The sequence below is a fragment of the Lampetra planeri genome, chromosome 10 (genome assembly GCF_965212315.1).
Source record: "Lampetra planeri chromosome 10, kcLamPlan1.2.h2, whole genome shotgun sequence".
NCBI classification, from domain to species: Eukaryota; Metazoa; Chordata; class Hyperoartia; order Petromyzontiformes; family Petromyzontidae; genus Lampetra; species Lampetra planeri.
In genome coordinates, this window is record NC_136116.1 from 14,091,337 (window position 1) to 14,107,525 (window position 16,189).

A 16,189-nucleotide genomic window follows, 5' to 3' on the forward strand; every position below is an offset into this window, starting at 1 on the left:
ATGAGCCATCGGAATGGCGGGATGTGATTGGTTGGGGAGGGAGATCTCAGGCTAAGCCACGCCCCCCACCTTTGTGACTCTGTGTGCGGGGTTAGAATGAGCCAATGAGAAGCCGGCATTTCCCGTGCGGAAATAAACAGGACCCTGCGGGGTGGGCTGATAGGAATAATACTTAGTACCGGTACAGGGATATCGACCGGGTATAGAGGAGTTAAAGAAAAAATTACTGTATTCTAGTGTAACGTTAATTAAAAGTGTTTGTTTTGACAAGAAACGCTGTGAGATTTAAAGACTCGTAGTCTTTCATTTCCAAACGATCACATCTGAGATGAATTGACCACCACCTTCTGCACTAGGCCTCGCGAAGCCTCCCGCACTAGGCCTCGTGAAGCCTGCCACACTAGGCCTCGCAAATCCTGCTGCACTAGGCCTCGCGAAGCCTTCTCTGCAGTAGACTTAGCGAAGCCTTCTGCACTAGGCCTCGCGAAGCCTCTGCAGTAGGCCTCGCGAAGCCTTCCCTGCAGTAGGCCTCGCGAAGCCTTCTCTGCAGTAGACCTCGCGATGCCTTTTCTGCAGTAGGCCTCGCAAAGCCTGCCGCACTAGGCCTCGCGAAGCCTGCCGCACTAGGCCTCGCGCCGTGCTTTTCGTGCACAAATAAGGCGATTAAATGTATCTCGTCTCTGTGTTAATAAATGTATCTTGTCTCTGTGTTAAAAAAACGTGCTGCGTTTCAGTAAAGTAAATTTGAAGCGAAGCTTAAAGTTTCGCCGTGAGGCGCCGGAAGCGACGACCATCTTGTTTAGTTCACAAATCGCAGGGGGAGCGGGCGGCCATCTTGTCGGACAGACGGACGGACGGACAGACGGACAGACACATTAATCTATTGGTGGTCTGGTCCACTTCGTTCCTACCAGTACAAGTGAACTCAACACGTGTGTCAATAGCACTGTGGGCTCCCTCAAAATGTAAACGTATGTATAAATTGGCGACGTTTCAGGCAATGGTCCTTCTTCGTAGAAAATACATAGCGAGGCCAGAGAGATAGAGTGGATACGAGTTGGAAAAGGCACTTTTAATGGGACCTGATAAGAACTACAAGCTTAACTTGTAGACTGTTTTTGTTATTCTGTACTTATTGCACCACTTCCTACGTAGCATAATCACAAAATGATGCATTATTTGCATCGCATTGTCCTCCCATGAATTGATTCATTTGAATCGATTCTAAAGCTTAAATTACTTAATTGAGATAATTTCGAGTCTTAGGTTTTATTTACTTTTGAATCGTTTATAATGTGGTTTGTTGATTAAAAAAAAATACAAAAAGCTATTTTATTTTATTAACAAGTTCGGTGTGATCATCGGCCATATCAATTATACAATACAGAGCAGCTGTCCCCGGTAAAACATCCCAATGTCGAAGAACTCCTCTGGAAATGATCTTGATTCTGTGCCTTGATGAAGAAGAACATTACAGTAGCAATGGTATAACTAAGCGATTCAGTCGGTCCTTGCCACTCAAAACATCACACCGGACCCATGAAATTGCTGGATCTTAGAACAGCACAGATGGTCTATGAGCGGCCATTCTGAAATGCAAAGTCTTTACCGATGTCAAAGTGTCTCCTTGAACAAACGAGGATGCGGTGTGGCACTCATCATCGTTGGTGGACGTGTGCCAGTGGTACTAATGGCACATTCCTCAAAGCTCTAACAGATGGATTCAAGATCCAGTACTCAGAGGTGTGGACTCGAGTCATGTGACTTGGACTCGAGTCAGACTCGAGTCATGAATTTGATGACTTGCGACTCGACTTGGACTTGCATAACAATGACTTTGTCCCACCTATGAGATGTGGACTCGAGTCATGTGACTTGGACTCGAGTCAGACTCGAGTCATGAATTTGATGACTTGCGACTCGACTTGGACTTGCATAACAATGACTTTGTCCCACCTCTGCCAGTACTTGAACATAATGCCATTTTCTGGCCACTCGCTGTCCAGACGCTTCGGTCATGTGTAATTTTACAGACTCTGTCAGGATAATGGGATACATTGCATTTTACATTTCTAACTTCCACTTGCGCTCAACAGATAGTACCACACCGATGGATATAGACATATTGACTGGAAAGCAAAGGAGCAGCACTGCAATTACTTGCTCAAATCACTGCCAGAAGGAGGCCCTCCACCTAGAGGGAGTTCTAAAGAACACTTCTAATTAATATATGTCCGACTCTACCATGCTGACCAGACATCTTGAAAAAGTATCCCCCATTTACCCCACCGCACACGAGCTGCCCGTTGACTGGCTGTACTCTCTGCCCAGCAATGCGTGGCGTATGCAAGTACAGTATGTTAACTTATTTTACACCGTACGTAGCCAACCGTGCTCATTGGGAGGTACTGGGTGAAGAGCAGCGGGGTGAATCAAGTTCATTTTGCTTTACACCGAGACAGAATTTTGATATCGATTGTACACAACAAACCACAGTCTTTAAATGGATAATCGTGCCCTTCAATATTATTTGTTTTTCATTAGAATTGCAAAGAAATCTACAATTCATTACATCAACACTGTTGGCAATTGTTTCGCGGAATTTTGGTTAGATTAAAATTCCTGTAAAAAACACATTTCCTGCTACATATGGTTCAAAATCTGTTTCAGTGACAGCGAAGCAATGTTTGGAATCCCCTTTCACCAAACAAACCACTTGGCATTACTAGAGTCAGAAACAAATCATTGTAAATTGTAATTTATTTTATTGCAAATAATTTTTGTTCTTCTCATGAAGAATCCCCAGGCTCTCAAAGTGTACTTTTGGGATTTCCTGCAATCAGAAAATGTTCCATAAATGTTTTTCCAAAGTGTTCTAAGCATACTTTTATACTTAATGTCAACAAAAGCTTGTTCGCTTGAAAGGCCTCCTAAGATGAAGAGAGCCCATTCTCGCTCTTGGTGCAGTGCCTCCGTGTTGTTTTATGCAGCTATTGTTATTCCACAAAAAATAGACATAAGCCAGCACTTTCACTCTCCTTGGAGAACATGCGAACTCTTATGTTTATAATCTGCGAATGCAGCGATGTTCTGCCACAGAGGGGAATGTTGTCTAAGAGAATCATGCCGAGTGTTGCAGTGGTTAATTACAATGGTCTTTATCCAAGATATAGCTTACTGTAAATCAGCAGAACTCCGTTCTGTGCCTCGACATACAAAACAAAACATGTTTTAGTCCATCCACCTTTTTTAAGCAAGCAAACTTCGAGTCTGTTTTGACCTGGGTCTCATCAGCAGAGTCAGGCTTGTTTAACAAGTGCTAATACAATTCATCACAACAATTAAACCTTAAACATACCCTTCTAAAAGCCCACCACATTGGAATACATATCTGAGTACATGACCACGTGCTTTCTTTCCACATTTTAGAGCTCTTTCCCACATTATGTTGAATGGTTAGCGGTACAAGGACAGGTAAACAGCTTAATTCGGTTCTGTTACATTGCCCGCGAATGCTACACGCTTTCTGTTGAGCACATTAACTGCAAACCCAGGTGGGAAGTGCATTGCTGTGTTTCGTGGGCTGAATACAGTCCTTGCAGTGTCTGATTTCGCGGTTCAGTTCACGGGACATATCTAGATGTGCACAGGGTGGAATTTATCATAGAAACGACGGCACAAAGTTGTTGCTTAATGGGAAGGGCAGATTGCCGTGTGCGTGTAGAGTCATATTGTGTTCCAGAAACTCAAAACGTTCATGAGGACGACACTCGTCTTCATTACTGGTGCTCGTCCAGTGGTGGGAATGCCACTTTCCTAAGGCTGGGGAATTATTTAGCTACAGGACAATCAATTTTGACTCCACGCAAAGTGGTACTCAATGCATCAACTCCATAAGAATGATGAAGTGAGCCAACCCCTGGCCGTAATTTGAACTTGTGACCTTGTGATTGTCAGTTGAGCACACGGCCATCATGCCCCCCTGGCTAGATGAAAGGTATGGTCAAATATATTACAGTGCCTGCTACCGACATTCTGAAAAAAATAACTGATGGCTTCCCCGCTCGCATACAAAGCAGGTAGTGAGCTTCAATGGATTCTCACCTGTTAAAACAAAGTCCTATTCAATGATCCATTCAATCAATACAGGCAGGTGATATTGCTACAAATAGTCATATATTTACGTAAAAATGTACTACTCTTGTCAGTATACATGACCAGAATAGAACAGTACAGCAGTTGGGATCTTCACCCCTCTGTGCAGAGTCTCTTAGTCTTGCCATGCACACGTTTTCACTAGGCACTCCAGTTTCTTCCGACACATAACACCACCAACAATTGAAAACATTAATCAATGCTCCAAAAGAATGCTTTTTTTAATTGAAGACTCGGTGTGAGGCTATTCTGAGTAAATATGTCAAACACGGCCAACTGCCGTAGCCTGTGGTAGTCACACGACCCACTGCATTCTCGCGTCATTACATGGGGTGGGTGAGCTGTGAATGTTACAGAGGCACAAGCGGCTTCATTGTGAGCTTAGCCTGAGCAGACCTTGTCTAAGTACAACACATTCTTGTGTTTGACAGTGGAACAGCAGCCGTGACAAACGGTGTTTTATTTCCTGCCCACCTTTCCACAACCCCCAATGGCAAATAAATACGAAAAAAAAACGGATACCTGAGGCCAGGTGGATTAATCTCAAAGGCGCAACGAGACATGAAGCGATATTCCTTGCTTTCTTTCAATACAGCTCTGCTTTTGGACGGCAATGAAAATAACTGTTTAAAGAATCTGCGATACATAGACCCATACATTGTGGCACTGGTGAAGTATTTAGCCTGTGGTTATTAAAATAAAATAACTTCCCTGAACCAATGGAGACTTGTAAAAAAATTAAAATACAAAATCCAGAATGTTTGACATAAGACTACCTGCTTGCAAGACAAACATTTGAACTTTGAGTCACCTGAGGACTCAGTATAAGTATATGATCTATACAAAGTAATCATATTTACACGTGATGGATAAGCCACTTACTCGACGAAAAAATACATTCATGATTTAAAATTTGTTCATGTGCCACGATATGGTTAGGAGGATTTCCTCCATTTTTTTCCGACAGGAAATAAAACTTGTAGCGTAAATGATGGCGCTGTGGTCAGAGCAATTGACTCACAAGCGAGCAGTCAGGAGATTGAATAGTTGTTGAGATTCAGCTCAGCCCTTGAACCCTCCACGTTGTGCGAAATCCACTGGTTGTCCTGTGAAGAGACTGGCACAGGCCATATGAATGTGCACTTCGCACCAATACCTTAAGAACGACAACATTATTACGGCTCATTGTCTGAGAATTGGAACTTGAAACACATAATATTCTACATCTTGTATATTAATAAATTGCAAAATAAATAAATCGTCTTAATCAACGTTTAAATATATTGTACTATACTGAATCATACATGGAAACACCCGGTCCGGCCATTGGAATGTGAAATTTCCATCACTAGCTCAGGACTAGTAAAGGAGATGAGCATCATGCCATTGGTGGTTTCAGCAGGGGGACACTTTAAATCGCGTGCGTGCATGTGACGTGGTAGTTTATTCGTAAGAGCACTGCGCTACAAACCCGACAAGCCCACTTCAATTCAACATCTGACGAATATCTCAGTCGGTTCTTGGCTTCACCTGGGTCCGTTACAGCCTTAAACGAAACCTGGTGCAGTGTATACACGTCAGAACTCACGAGATAAAGGCGTGGTGCTGGCTACCCACCTCCTCGTGTGCCGTGCCGGCCTTCATAGGTGCTCGCTTACAGCACTTTCCCAAGCAGTGTATTGGAGGTGATACGGGAGAGCTTTGTCTTTATACATATATACACAAATAGATTGTTTTTGAAAATTTCCACCATATGTCTACACTGACCAGAATTCCCAAGCCAATTGTAGGGGGGTTTTTTTTCAAGAGAAATTAATATTTTGTGTAATAAATGTAGCACATCAATGTATTTCCATTGAGCGTGCTGCAAGTGAGCTGAAGCCAGGCTATGAAATGAATGCCATTAAAAAGCGGTTGGCATAAGGAACAGGATGGGATAGCATCACAAGTTCATTCTCACAGAGCCGAGCAATATCAATCACACGAGCAAAATCTTCACGGACAGCTCATGTAACTGTTGTGCATTGCAACGTGACGGTATCATGTTGCTAACATGTGCTTCATGCAATGCACCACTTTGATTAAAAAAAATAGAATGTAATCATTTTAATGAAACAATGCACCACAAGGCATACACTTAGGGCCCAAGCCACAGCATTCTCTTTGGCGAGGGTGAAAATGAGCTGGAAAAAGTGATGGATTTGTCATGAGAAAATGTCTGTGATTAATACGCTTCCGCGAAAAGCACGAGACGAGATATGTATGCAAGTATTTTGTAAGGCGCAAATCGTCATGACAATTAATGTGATGCTTTTATAGGTGAGGCTACAGATGACGCTGCTGCTGATGATGATGATAATTTATTGCATTGACACAGAAGATGATTGTTTTCAAATATGCAAATTGTGCTGACATGGTGAAAACATTCAAAAGCCAAGACTACTACAAGGGGTGTATTTTCAGCAGAACTGTTTTCACAACTTAAACGAGAGTGACCTAAGACAGGTCCTTAAATCCCAAACTCTATCTAGGTATTACTCTTTGGTTCTTTCTATCAAGGCATCTTGTTTTAACCACACCTACTGCTCATTTTAAATAAAAAAGCACGTGAAATAAACTTGACACGTCATTGTAGGAGACAAATGTGGTAAACTTGATATAACTAGAATCACGTTTTTGTAAATACGTAGATTAGGATTTTTTTTAAATACAGTTTTTGTTCACCTTAATTGAACATTATATAATAGCGTACAATTATGTGGTTTTTTTTTATTGGCTACCCTACGGACAGAATGGCACCTGTAATACGAATGTAGGCCACTAGAGGAGATAAGTTCCTGTCCACACGTGTCAAAGCATCGACACACTTTTACATTCCAAGTAGAGACACATTCAAAGGATATTTAATGAAAGAAACGTTGAGGTTGTCTGGGTGTGCTTGGCGGTTTTGAGTTATGTACTGTTTGTCTATTGGCAATACATATTTTCTCCTTATCGGAGAATGATATTTGAATTAATCTTTACACATTGTTCCATCTTTTCACGGTACTTTTTTTTGTTTTGTTGCATCCAACACATGGAGGTGTAGTCACACCACTCGACTTAGAAAAGGTTTTAAGTCCAACTCGGCCCATCACTCCTTTGAGGTCAATAAAATTTGAACCAGTTTTGTCCCTAACCATAATCCCTGTAATCATGAATTCCCACTGTTGGCACAGAGCCATCGAAGATCCCTACCAATGCTCGTTTGCTCGCGAAGACAATGCCTTTGATTTGAATTAGATGGATGTAAAAGATAAAGGTGCAGCCCTGCAACGTCTGTTCAAGGCCCTGCTTGCGGAAGGGTCTCCACAAGAAGAAGCCCGAGAGAGCCCCTCTGGAGGGTGATTTCGCCTCCGCCTCCACACTCGCCAATCGTTTTGGAAGAAGCGTGAGTGCCCACGCCTTATCCCGACCGAAAGCATCTCGCCGCTCTATTGCGATGATCCTAATGTCTGCTGCTGGCTGCGCAGGAAACGTGCCCAACGAATGCCGTGCAGAGAGATCGCACCAGCAACCTCTGAATTGCAAGTTCATGATGATAACCATTATTACACCGTAGCGCCATTTCTGATCGTGACGACGATGATTAAAACGATAAGTACGATCGTGGAGGGTTAAACGGATTTTAAGCACTCGTATATATAGAGAGAGAAACACAATCTTTATTTGCCTAAAAGACCAAAGAAAGACAGACTGCACACAATGCGTGGTCTTCATCGACGAGTTGTAAATTAAACGAAAACCAACACACCTGGATGCGGTGACGGAATTGATCCCGTGTTAAAGGTTGTGTGTGTGTGTGTCTGCGCAAAGGGTGCTGAGAAACACAAATCACGAGAACAAACGCGAACAAGGAATGTGTGCTTGTTCAGCCGGGCGTGAAATATGCCTCCGTCCACAGCGAGATGATATAACAACAGCGAGACGTTGACACAGCGACCACCAGCAGCTGCCACCGCAGCCTTCCCCTACAAAACTCATCGGAGAGCTCATAAAACAATCAAGACAAATAAACCTCCATCTTATACACGATCTTATTCCAGTGCGGTAAGCGGCATGTTTACATTGGGTTTTTATTTTTAAACCAAGGTCAACAGAAAGTGACCTGAGCGGAGAACACTTATAGCTGGACATGTTTCCTGTCGTAAAGAGAGGTGATGTCAGCTGTGTTATCATCGCTTATCAAAGGCCGGGCAATGCGCAACATTTACCGCCAAGGCTGAACAATCACTTTAGCAAGATCGAACGCGGATGAATACAGTTTCGAAATGTGACCACATCTCAAGACGCATCTCCGATGAGCACGATCGGCTACGTACGGTGCGAAAGAAAGTCCAACAAACAAGCGCACATAACAGACGCGAACACCGATCGCATGTGAGCGAAGACTCATCCTCCACGTGACCCAGAGCCAGCAGTGTGAGTCTACATTGTAGTCGTGTTGGCGAGCCGCTCGATAGCATGACCCCCCCCCCTCCCCAAGGTGCTGCAATGTTTGTTATTGAGGCTGGAGGAATGATGTGCTGAACAGACGCTTGGCCGCTATTTCATCTCGCGACATGCTAATGATGAGACGACACTCAGCTGGATTCAACATTACGCAATTATTTTATGCAAAGTACATTTTGTCTTGCACACAGATGAAACAATAAATGACAATGTGGTAGTGTTGCTCTGTGATGCTGTAATACCATATCCATGACAAGGCTTTGTGAGTATTGGACAAAGAGCAGAATGATCATGCCAGGAATGGAGAAAAATGTTTCTCCTTTCCAGGCACCTCCTCCCTTCTCTACCACACGCCCCAGTCTGCTTGACTCCCCATCTGCACTTCGGATTGAATATCAGGGCCTTAATGTGTTTCTGTGGTGACGCGCGTTCGATTCCCACTCACAGCCAACACCAGTGACGATTATCTGAACCGGTCCTCCTGGGCCTACCCTAGATCGACTCCGCCTCAAAGGAGTAGTGAGTAAACATCACCACTAGGGAGACAAAGGCGGCCGGGCGTGGTGCTGGCCGACCTTCATAAGGTGCTCGCTAACAGCACTTGCTCCAAGTCTGTCAAGGCTTTGTGCATGTTCACCACCATTTGCAAAGCATTCATGAGAACAGCCTCTTTGCATTCTCTTGAAATGAAAGTTCGCGGGGACCTTTGACTTCTCGAAGCGCAGCAGCTGGTGGTGCTGCTGCTCACCTCTGTTGGTGGCCATGCACCGGCATTAGGAATTCCACATTCGTGTTCACCCACCAGCACCAGAAGTGGATTTACAAGCGGCGGTTGAAATATTTAAATTATTATTATTACTACGACGAGAAGGTCTAGGTATGTAAAAATTCATGAATTCAAAATCGATACACGAATTCTCAATCAAAGTATCCGTGAGAGTTCTGCATATCCATTCTCACCACCTGGTTGGGAACAACTCCCTCAATCCAATGAATAACTTCCCATTCCAAGGCACCTTGAATGTACACATTACCATGAGCTGCTTGTATTGAGACACAAGAGCACAAACTACAGGGGGTAGTAGACTTACAGGTATTTACACCTGCAGATCAGCATTCTTTAATCAACCGCTCACACAGATTCTGAAAGAATTCTCTGTTTTACAAACCCGCCTTGTTTGTGGTGCTGGAGATGGTGGAAGGCACTAAGTAACGTGAACTCACGAGGAGTTCCAATGGACCAACATCAGTTGCAAACAATGCGTTGCCATGCAAAGATTTATAGGGCTCATTATGAATGTTTGGCTCAGTTGTTCGGGCTCTTTGCGTTAATTATTGATTTCCTCATTATATCAGCAAGTGGATTTATGAAGCATTTTGCTGGTGTTCATATTTTTATTCCGACGGTAAAGTCCTTCAAAGCCACAAATCACTGCCTGTTTTTTTTGTGAACACTTTCAACTTAGGAGACAGACTTGTTGCATTAGTTGTTTGCCTTTTTGTCATGTACTGTATGGCCATTACGACCCTTGTAAAGATAACAATAGAGTTGTGTTGCTATCCGGGATTCTACCCTATAGGAAACTAGCCAAATTTATTTCCAAGATTATACATTTGGCGATAAAACCAGCATTTAAAGAATTAGCCTTGCCAGGCTGGCAATGGCAACACAAGATGATTGCTAATGAACTACTGCAGAACTCCTACAATCCGCAAATGCCTGTACATTTGTAGGTTAGACGCGGTCTGCAACTCTTCCCCCATAATCCGTGGGACTGATGATCCTCCCGTAATCTGTGACGTGCAGTGTCGGATTAATGTAATGTGTTATAATTATTAAAGTAATATTTATTTACCATAATTTTTTTTAAAGCACTTCGCACCGCCGTGTTTTATTGCGAAGCTGGAGAAATGTTCGATGAAATGCAATGCTTGTGTTTGCATGACCATCGACTTACCTGTGGAGATTACCAAACCAATCGCATCGCCGCGGACTACCTCTGCTGACGTAATTGACTCGATACACTTTAAGTACAGCAAAACGTGAACGACATAAAGCATTATCAATAGGTGCGATTCCATCATCATGGCATTCATATGCTATTTGGCAACACTAAAATGATCACCATCTTGTGAAGGTGTACCAGTTAAACTTCTTGCGTGTAAGCTGGTGCCTGCCAAAGGTACTGGTGGTATATTTGGCACTGAATAGCCGATGAAAAAGAAAACTTCCCGAAGCAATGGCTTGTGTTCAGAAGGAACAATGAATGGGCACACAGCACCACCAAGTGTACGAGCATGGTACTTCAGTCTAACTGGGAGTAACATCACAGCTAAGGCACGGTTATCCAGAATAAAAATCACGGCACATGTGCGATAACAAAAAAACGATTCAAGGAGAGGTCATGTAAGGTGAACTTGTTTTGCACATACGTAGCCAAGCGTAATAATCGAGTTATGGACTGTGCCGAACCTAAAATGCACTGTTTAAATTCAGCAAATAAGTAAAAGTATACATACATTTAACAAAAATAATCCCAAAAAAATGTAAGTTTTAAAAATGTTAACTTAACCCAAGTTGCGAATGTTAATCATTTGCTTACGGGTTTATGACAACTGACATTTGTGGCAAAATGTTCCTGTCATCCACACTTACCCAGTTGTAGTGTCAGCGGAGCGGGAGACAGGGTTTTTCAGAAGCACCTTCTTAATTAACGCCTTCACAGGTTCGCCCTCGTTCTCTCCCTAGTCGTCTAGCCTTAACACAACCCTGACCGTGTAACACCGATGGTGCCCACCGAGACAGCCAACAACTCTCTGGCCGCGCAATATCTAGCGAAGACGGCAGCGACGAAGGCGGCGAAGACGACAGCGACGACGAGACGAGCCCAATCCCAGAACAGAACCGGCAGCCCTGAGCTCACGCTCTCAGCTGCTTTCATGCTACCCGGCGCGGTCTGGCTCCATCCTGGCCACGCCTCCCTTCTCGAACCCACTAGCAGGTTCCAGGGGCTTCCAGAGGGGGTCTTCCATGACCCTTGCCCCAGTTCCTCCGCCCTGCTACTGCTCACCGGCGTGTGCTGCTCGTCCGCCGCAGTTGCCGTTGCTGGACAACAGTCGGCGCTATTGCACTACACATTTATACGGAGTCAACAGAAGTGGTCCTCCAGAAGCCCCAAGTTCATCCTGTTTAGCCTCAACAGTGCAGCAGATGCAGGGTCTAGCAGAATGTTACAATGTGGAGCCATCACTGTTATCAGCTGGACTTCCCCTTTACTCTATCATTAGCCGCGGTCTATTCACCGGTCAACGGAGGTCTCCCCAAGCCGTTACCATCTATCTCAGCCTCGCGATGCAACAAGCCATCATTTTACCCCCTGCGCACGAGCCGATTTCATGAATGTCAAACAATTCCATCTCAGTGGAGATCCTCTTGGTATTTTCTCCTTTGGCGGCCACTCTGGAATTGGTCTTCAGCACGGTTGGTCCATAATTAATTATGTCTTTGATTCAAAGTCATCAGATATTCTGGGTTCCTTCCACAAGCAAAATACGGAATGCTTTTTGAAATACAATGAATGGGTGAAATACCTCATTACACGACTGCTGAAACAGTCTCACAACTACTGGGAATTTTCTGGTTAAAGGACATAACTATTTATCATCTGGGCAGGTGAAAAAAGTTCCCCGTCAGAAGAATGTGGAATTTGCACTTCTGGCAAAAGAGCTCCAACGGTGATAAGCACTGCTCACTTCAATAGGGAGACACTTTGATTGAGATTATTCTCTATTTGGCTCGCTTAGACCACACACAAAGCACGCTAGTTTTAAAGCAACGCAGAGCCAATGAAGAAATGTGCTTTAATTCACGCTGGGAAAACAACACACAAATAGCACTTGGCAAACAAAAAAATGCTTCATTGAAAATGTCCAACACAGCCAGAAGTGCAGGCAGCACCTTGATGGTGTGCTTCATCCACATCTTACACTCAACAACATACAAAACATGGTACGGAAAGTAACCATCCCTTAAATAAAGCAGTGTTCACCTTCGGAACAAAATGCAATATGTACACGTGGCTTACACCCGGCACAAGATGTGTAGAGAATAGTTTTCAAGAGTAGGACACCCAAGGCTTGGAGTAGAATTTTAAGAAAATACCCTAAAGACTAAATGATTTGTGCCAAAAAAACGAATGCATCATGCAACGTTATGGCCACAGAAAATGGCGTGCCATCTGCCACAGGGAAGTTCGCCAATTGCTCGCCCAGTATCGATCTGCTACAATCTGTGGAGGTCTTGGAGACGGACCCAGATGCAGGCAAGCACCATGCACAGCAGCTGCGTTACATCGGAAGGTTTGGTTTCTCCGGCGATTGTGCTGTCCGACTGAGAAATGTTCCGAGGAACCCTTGCACACAACTCCCAGGTGTAATTTCCAAAACTAAAATGGGAAAAATGTCCACCCTAACAACGATTAAAGATGAAATACATTAAGGCGTTATGTGCTTCAGAACACTAATTTCTAGTTTTTAGGTCTCGTCAAGAGAAATATATCAAGTCTCTAGTTTTACCATCAAGGCCATCACTCGCAGCGATGTCAAAACTCTTGTCAGAATTCAAGGATTACAGTTTTTTTTCTTTACATATTTTCATGGCCATCTTATGGTTTGAACAAATTTCCAACACAGTAAACCCATATACTTATACAAGGTGGCAGTTGATTGCAACCCCTTGAAACATACAGAATCTAAAATAAGTATAGGGCTGTGACGATTTATTGATAAAAACGTATTTAGAAAGTAAGAAGAGAAATGCACTACTTTTCTGTGGTCGATTACTTGGACCCCTTTCAAAATGGCGGCCACCCCCAACATCCTGCCTCCTGAAGGTGGGAAACCCCCGACAAGCCACACCCAGCACGGCTCATTATTCAGATGATCCTCGCCAGGCACGCGCTCATCACCTCCCATCCAGCGGTACACGTGGCTAGGGGCTGACTGATTAATGGAGTAATAAATCCGATAATTAGAAAAATACGTATTGAAGTAATAGATGTATACTCTCTGGTTCTTTCGGTAAAGTCACGTAGATAGAAAAAATAACAAAAGAAAACACGACGTTTCAGTCGCAACACAAGCGTCCGTCTTCACCTGAAGACTTGTGTTCACCTGAAGATGGACGCTTCACCTGAAGACGGACGCTTGTGTTGCGACCGAAACGTCGTGTTTTCTTTTGTTATTTTTTCTACCCACGTGACTTTACCGAAAGAACCAGAGGGTATGGATGTCTGCAGCCACGAAAGCTTCAAATCAAGACGTAATAGATTTAGCCAAGCTTCAAACATTCACTGCCAGGTAAATCACGGCAGAATGTACAGGCTAGCTGCAAGAATTCAACCGATGACTCTTTGCAAGTGTGAGTGCACGAAACTATGCATACACACTCTGAAACAAAATGCCACCATTGTAATATTGTTGGACAGCGGAGGGCGATTACTGACACAGACACTGGAGTGGATAGCCAGTTGTTAGAAACCCAAAAAGAAAAATGCAAGCCAAATGGCAGGAGAATAATAGTGGACCATGGAAATTGGCTGTTGACTTTGCAACATCTGTGTGATCTGTCAGAAGTAAAGAAGCGATTGCAAGGTATAGGTGACAACAAATACATCGGCTTTGATGACTGCTAAACCTTGAGATTGATTGAATCAAACCAAATTCAAATTTGGTTAAAATCTGAGTGGACGTTAAACCAGGACATTGGTTTTTCTCACCATGCGCCTCACAGGAACACTGGGCCCAAAGGTGTCCAATGGGTTTTGGACTTTGGTAAAAGTGACTAGCATGTAATCTAAGGCCTTAATCGTATTAAAGAGTAAAATTTTAATTGCTCGGCTATAAGGCTCTTGAAATCTGGATATTTAGCTACGTCATGCATAGCCCAACCGCTCACACAAACACGTGATTAAAAACATTTGTACAATAACTCATGTACAGTATATACATAACTATATCTTATGTCCTTAAGTACTCATGAGTAAAAACAAGTGCATGTGACGAAAAACAACTTAAACTCAATTTACAACAGTGGACTCTGAAAGAAATCAGCAGTTTTTGTTTTACTTGACCAAAAGACGACTGGCTCCACGACACACACACACGGAGTGCACCTGCACCTTGTCAATCCTCTGGTCGACAAGAAACCAAAATAGCGAGCCCACAGCTGTTGCTGTACGGCAGCCTATAGAGTTGGGGGGATATGGGGGAGGGGGGGGTAGTGGCTGCAGCAGGGCACAGCAGTGAAGGGGCCCCGGACTCTCCCGGCCTCCTTCACTGCCAGGCCTGGCCATGTGACTGCCAGGCCTGGCCCTGTGACTGCCAGGCCTGGCCATGTGACTGCCGAGCAGAGGTCGCAACCGGGTACCCGATACCCGTACCCTACCCGATACCCGGCTACCCATACCCGGCCGGGTACGGGTAGCCGTTTGCGACCCTGGTGCGGCCGGGTACGGGTACGGGTAGGCCGTGAGTCACTGGTGAGTAGCTGTTTGTCACTCAATTCGGGTAGGGTATGGGTAGGGAACGGCTACCCGTACCCGGCCGGGTACGGGTACGGGTACCCATTTGCGACCCTGGTGCGGCCGGGTACGGGTAAGGAATCAAAACCCGTTTGCGACCTCTGCTGCCGAGCCCAGCGTCGTCGCTGCACAGCGGCTGCTAGGGGCCAGCCCTGCAGCAGCAGTCCTTCACGATCACTCGCGGAGCTGCTACGCATTCGTTTTATTTTCCAATTGCGAGCAGCCATCCCTTTGCGAAATTGTATTTTATCTGGTGCAAAAACGTTAACGTGCCACTAGCACATTAACGTGCAGATAGGTATTCCTAAAGTTGTTTTAATATATATTACTGTGGGGCCACTTGCCCCTAATGACAAGCCATGTTCCTGATACTTATCCTATAGTGTGCTACTTGTTCTTAACCCAGGATGCCTGTCGGAGTGAAATTCACATTTGCAACGGAAGCTTCAAATCGCAATGTCCTAAGATTACGCTTCACAGACTGCACACTCGGACGATGACGAACATCCATCGACGTATCAAGGTACCAAGCCTTCTCGTTAACACTGACAGCCATCCGCCCCAGCCCAGAGGGGGGCCCACAACTTGGACATCAGCACAGTCTGATGGCCACATTCACAGCCCAGGCACCCTCTTGCTCAGCCTCAGAGCTTCCACATTGAGCCCGAGCCGTCTCTTGTCGGAGGTCGAGCTCAAGTGCGGCCCGGTCGGCCCGAGGGACCCCTCGCTCTGCGCGAGCGTTCGCGGTCGGGAGCTGCTAGGCCATGTCCTGTGGGTTCCCCTGCAAGGCCCGGGCGTTGTCGGCGACGCTCTCCTCGAGCTCGTACTTGAGCTCGTACTCCCGGAGCAGCTGCGCCACCTCCGAGTGTCCGAAGAGCACGGCGTCGGCCATCGGCGTGTTACCCCACCTGCACACACGCGCACGCACACCCGCACGCACACATGCGCACGCACAAACAGGC

At 44.9% G+C, this 16,189-nt stretch overlaps 1 protein-coding gene across 1 annotated transcript in view; it reads right to left on the reverse strand.

Moving 5' to 3' along the window:
* Positions 1-12,490: 12,490 nt before the first annotated feature.
* The window catches only part of LOC144721064 (glutaminase kidney isoform, mitochondrial-like), a 30,917-nt gene continuing 27,218 nt past the window's right edge, over positions 12,491-16,189 (reverse strand). Inside the window, exon 18 of the mRNA XM_078598398.1 lies at positions 12,491-16,135. Within this exon, the coding sequence (XP_078454524.1) occupies positions 15,985-16,135 (151 nt within the window). The 3' untranslated portion in view covers positions 12,491-15,984. The remainder of the gene's footprint in view (positions 16,136-16,189) is intronic.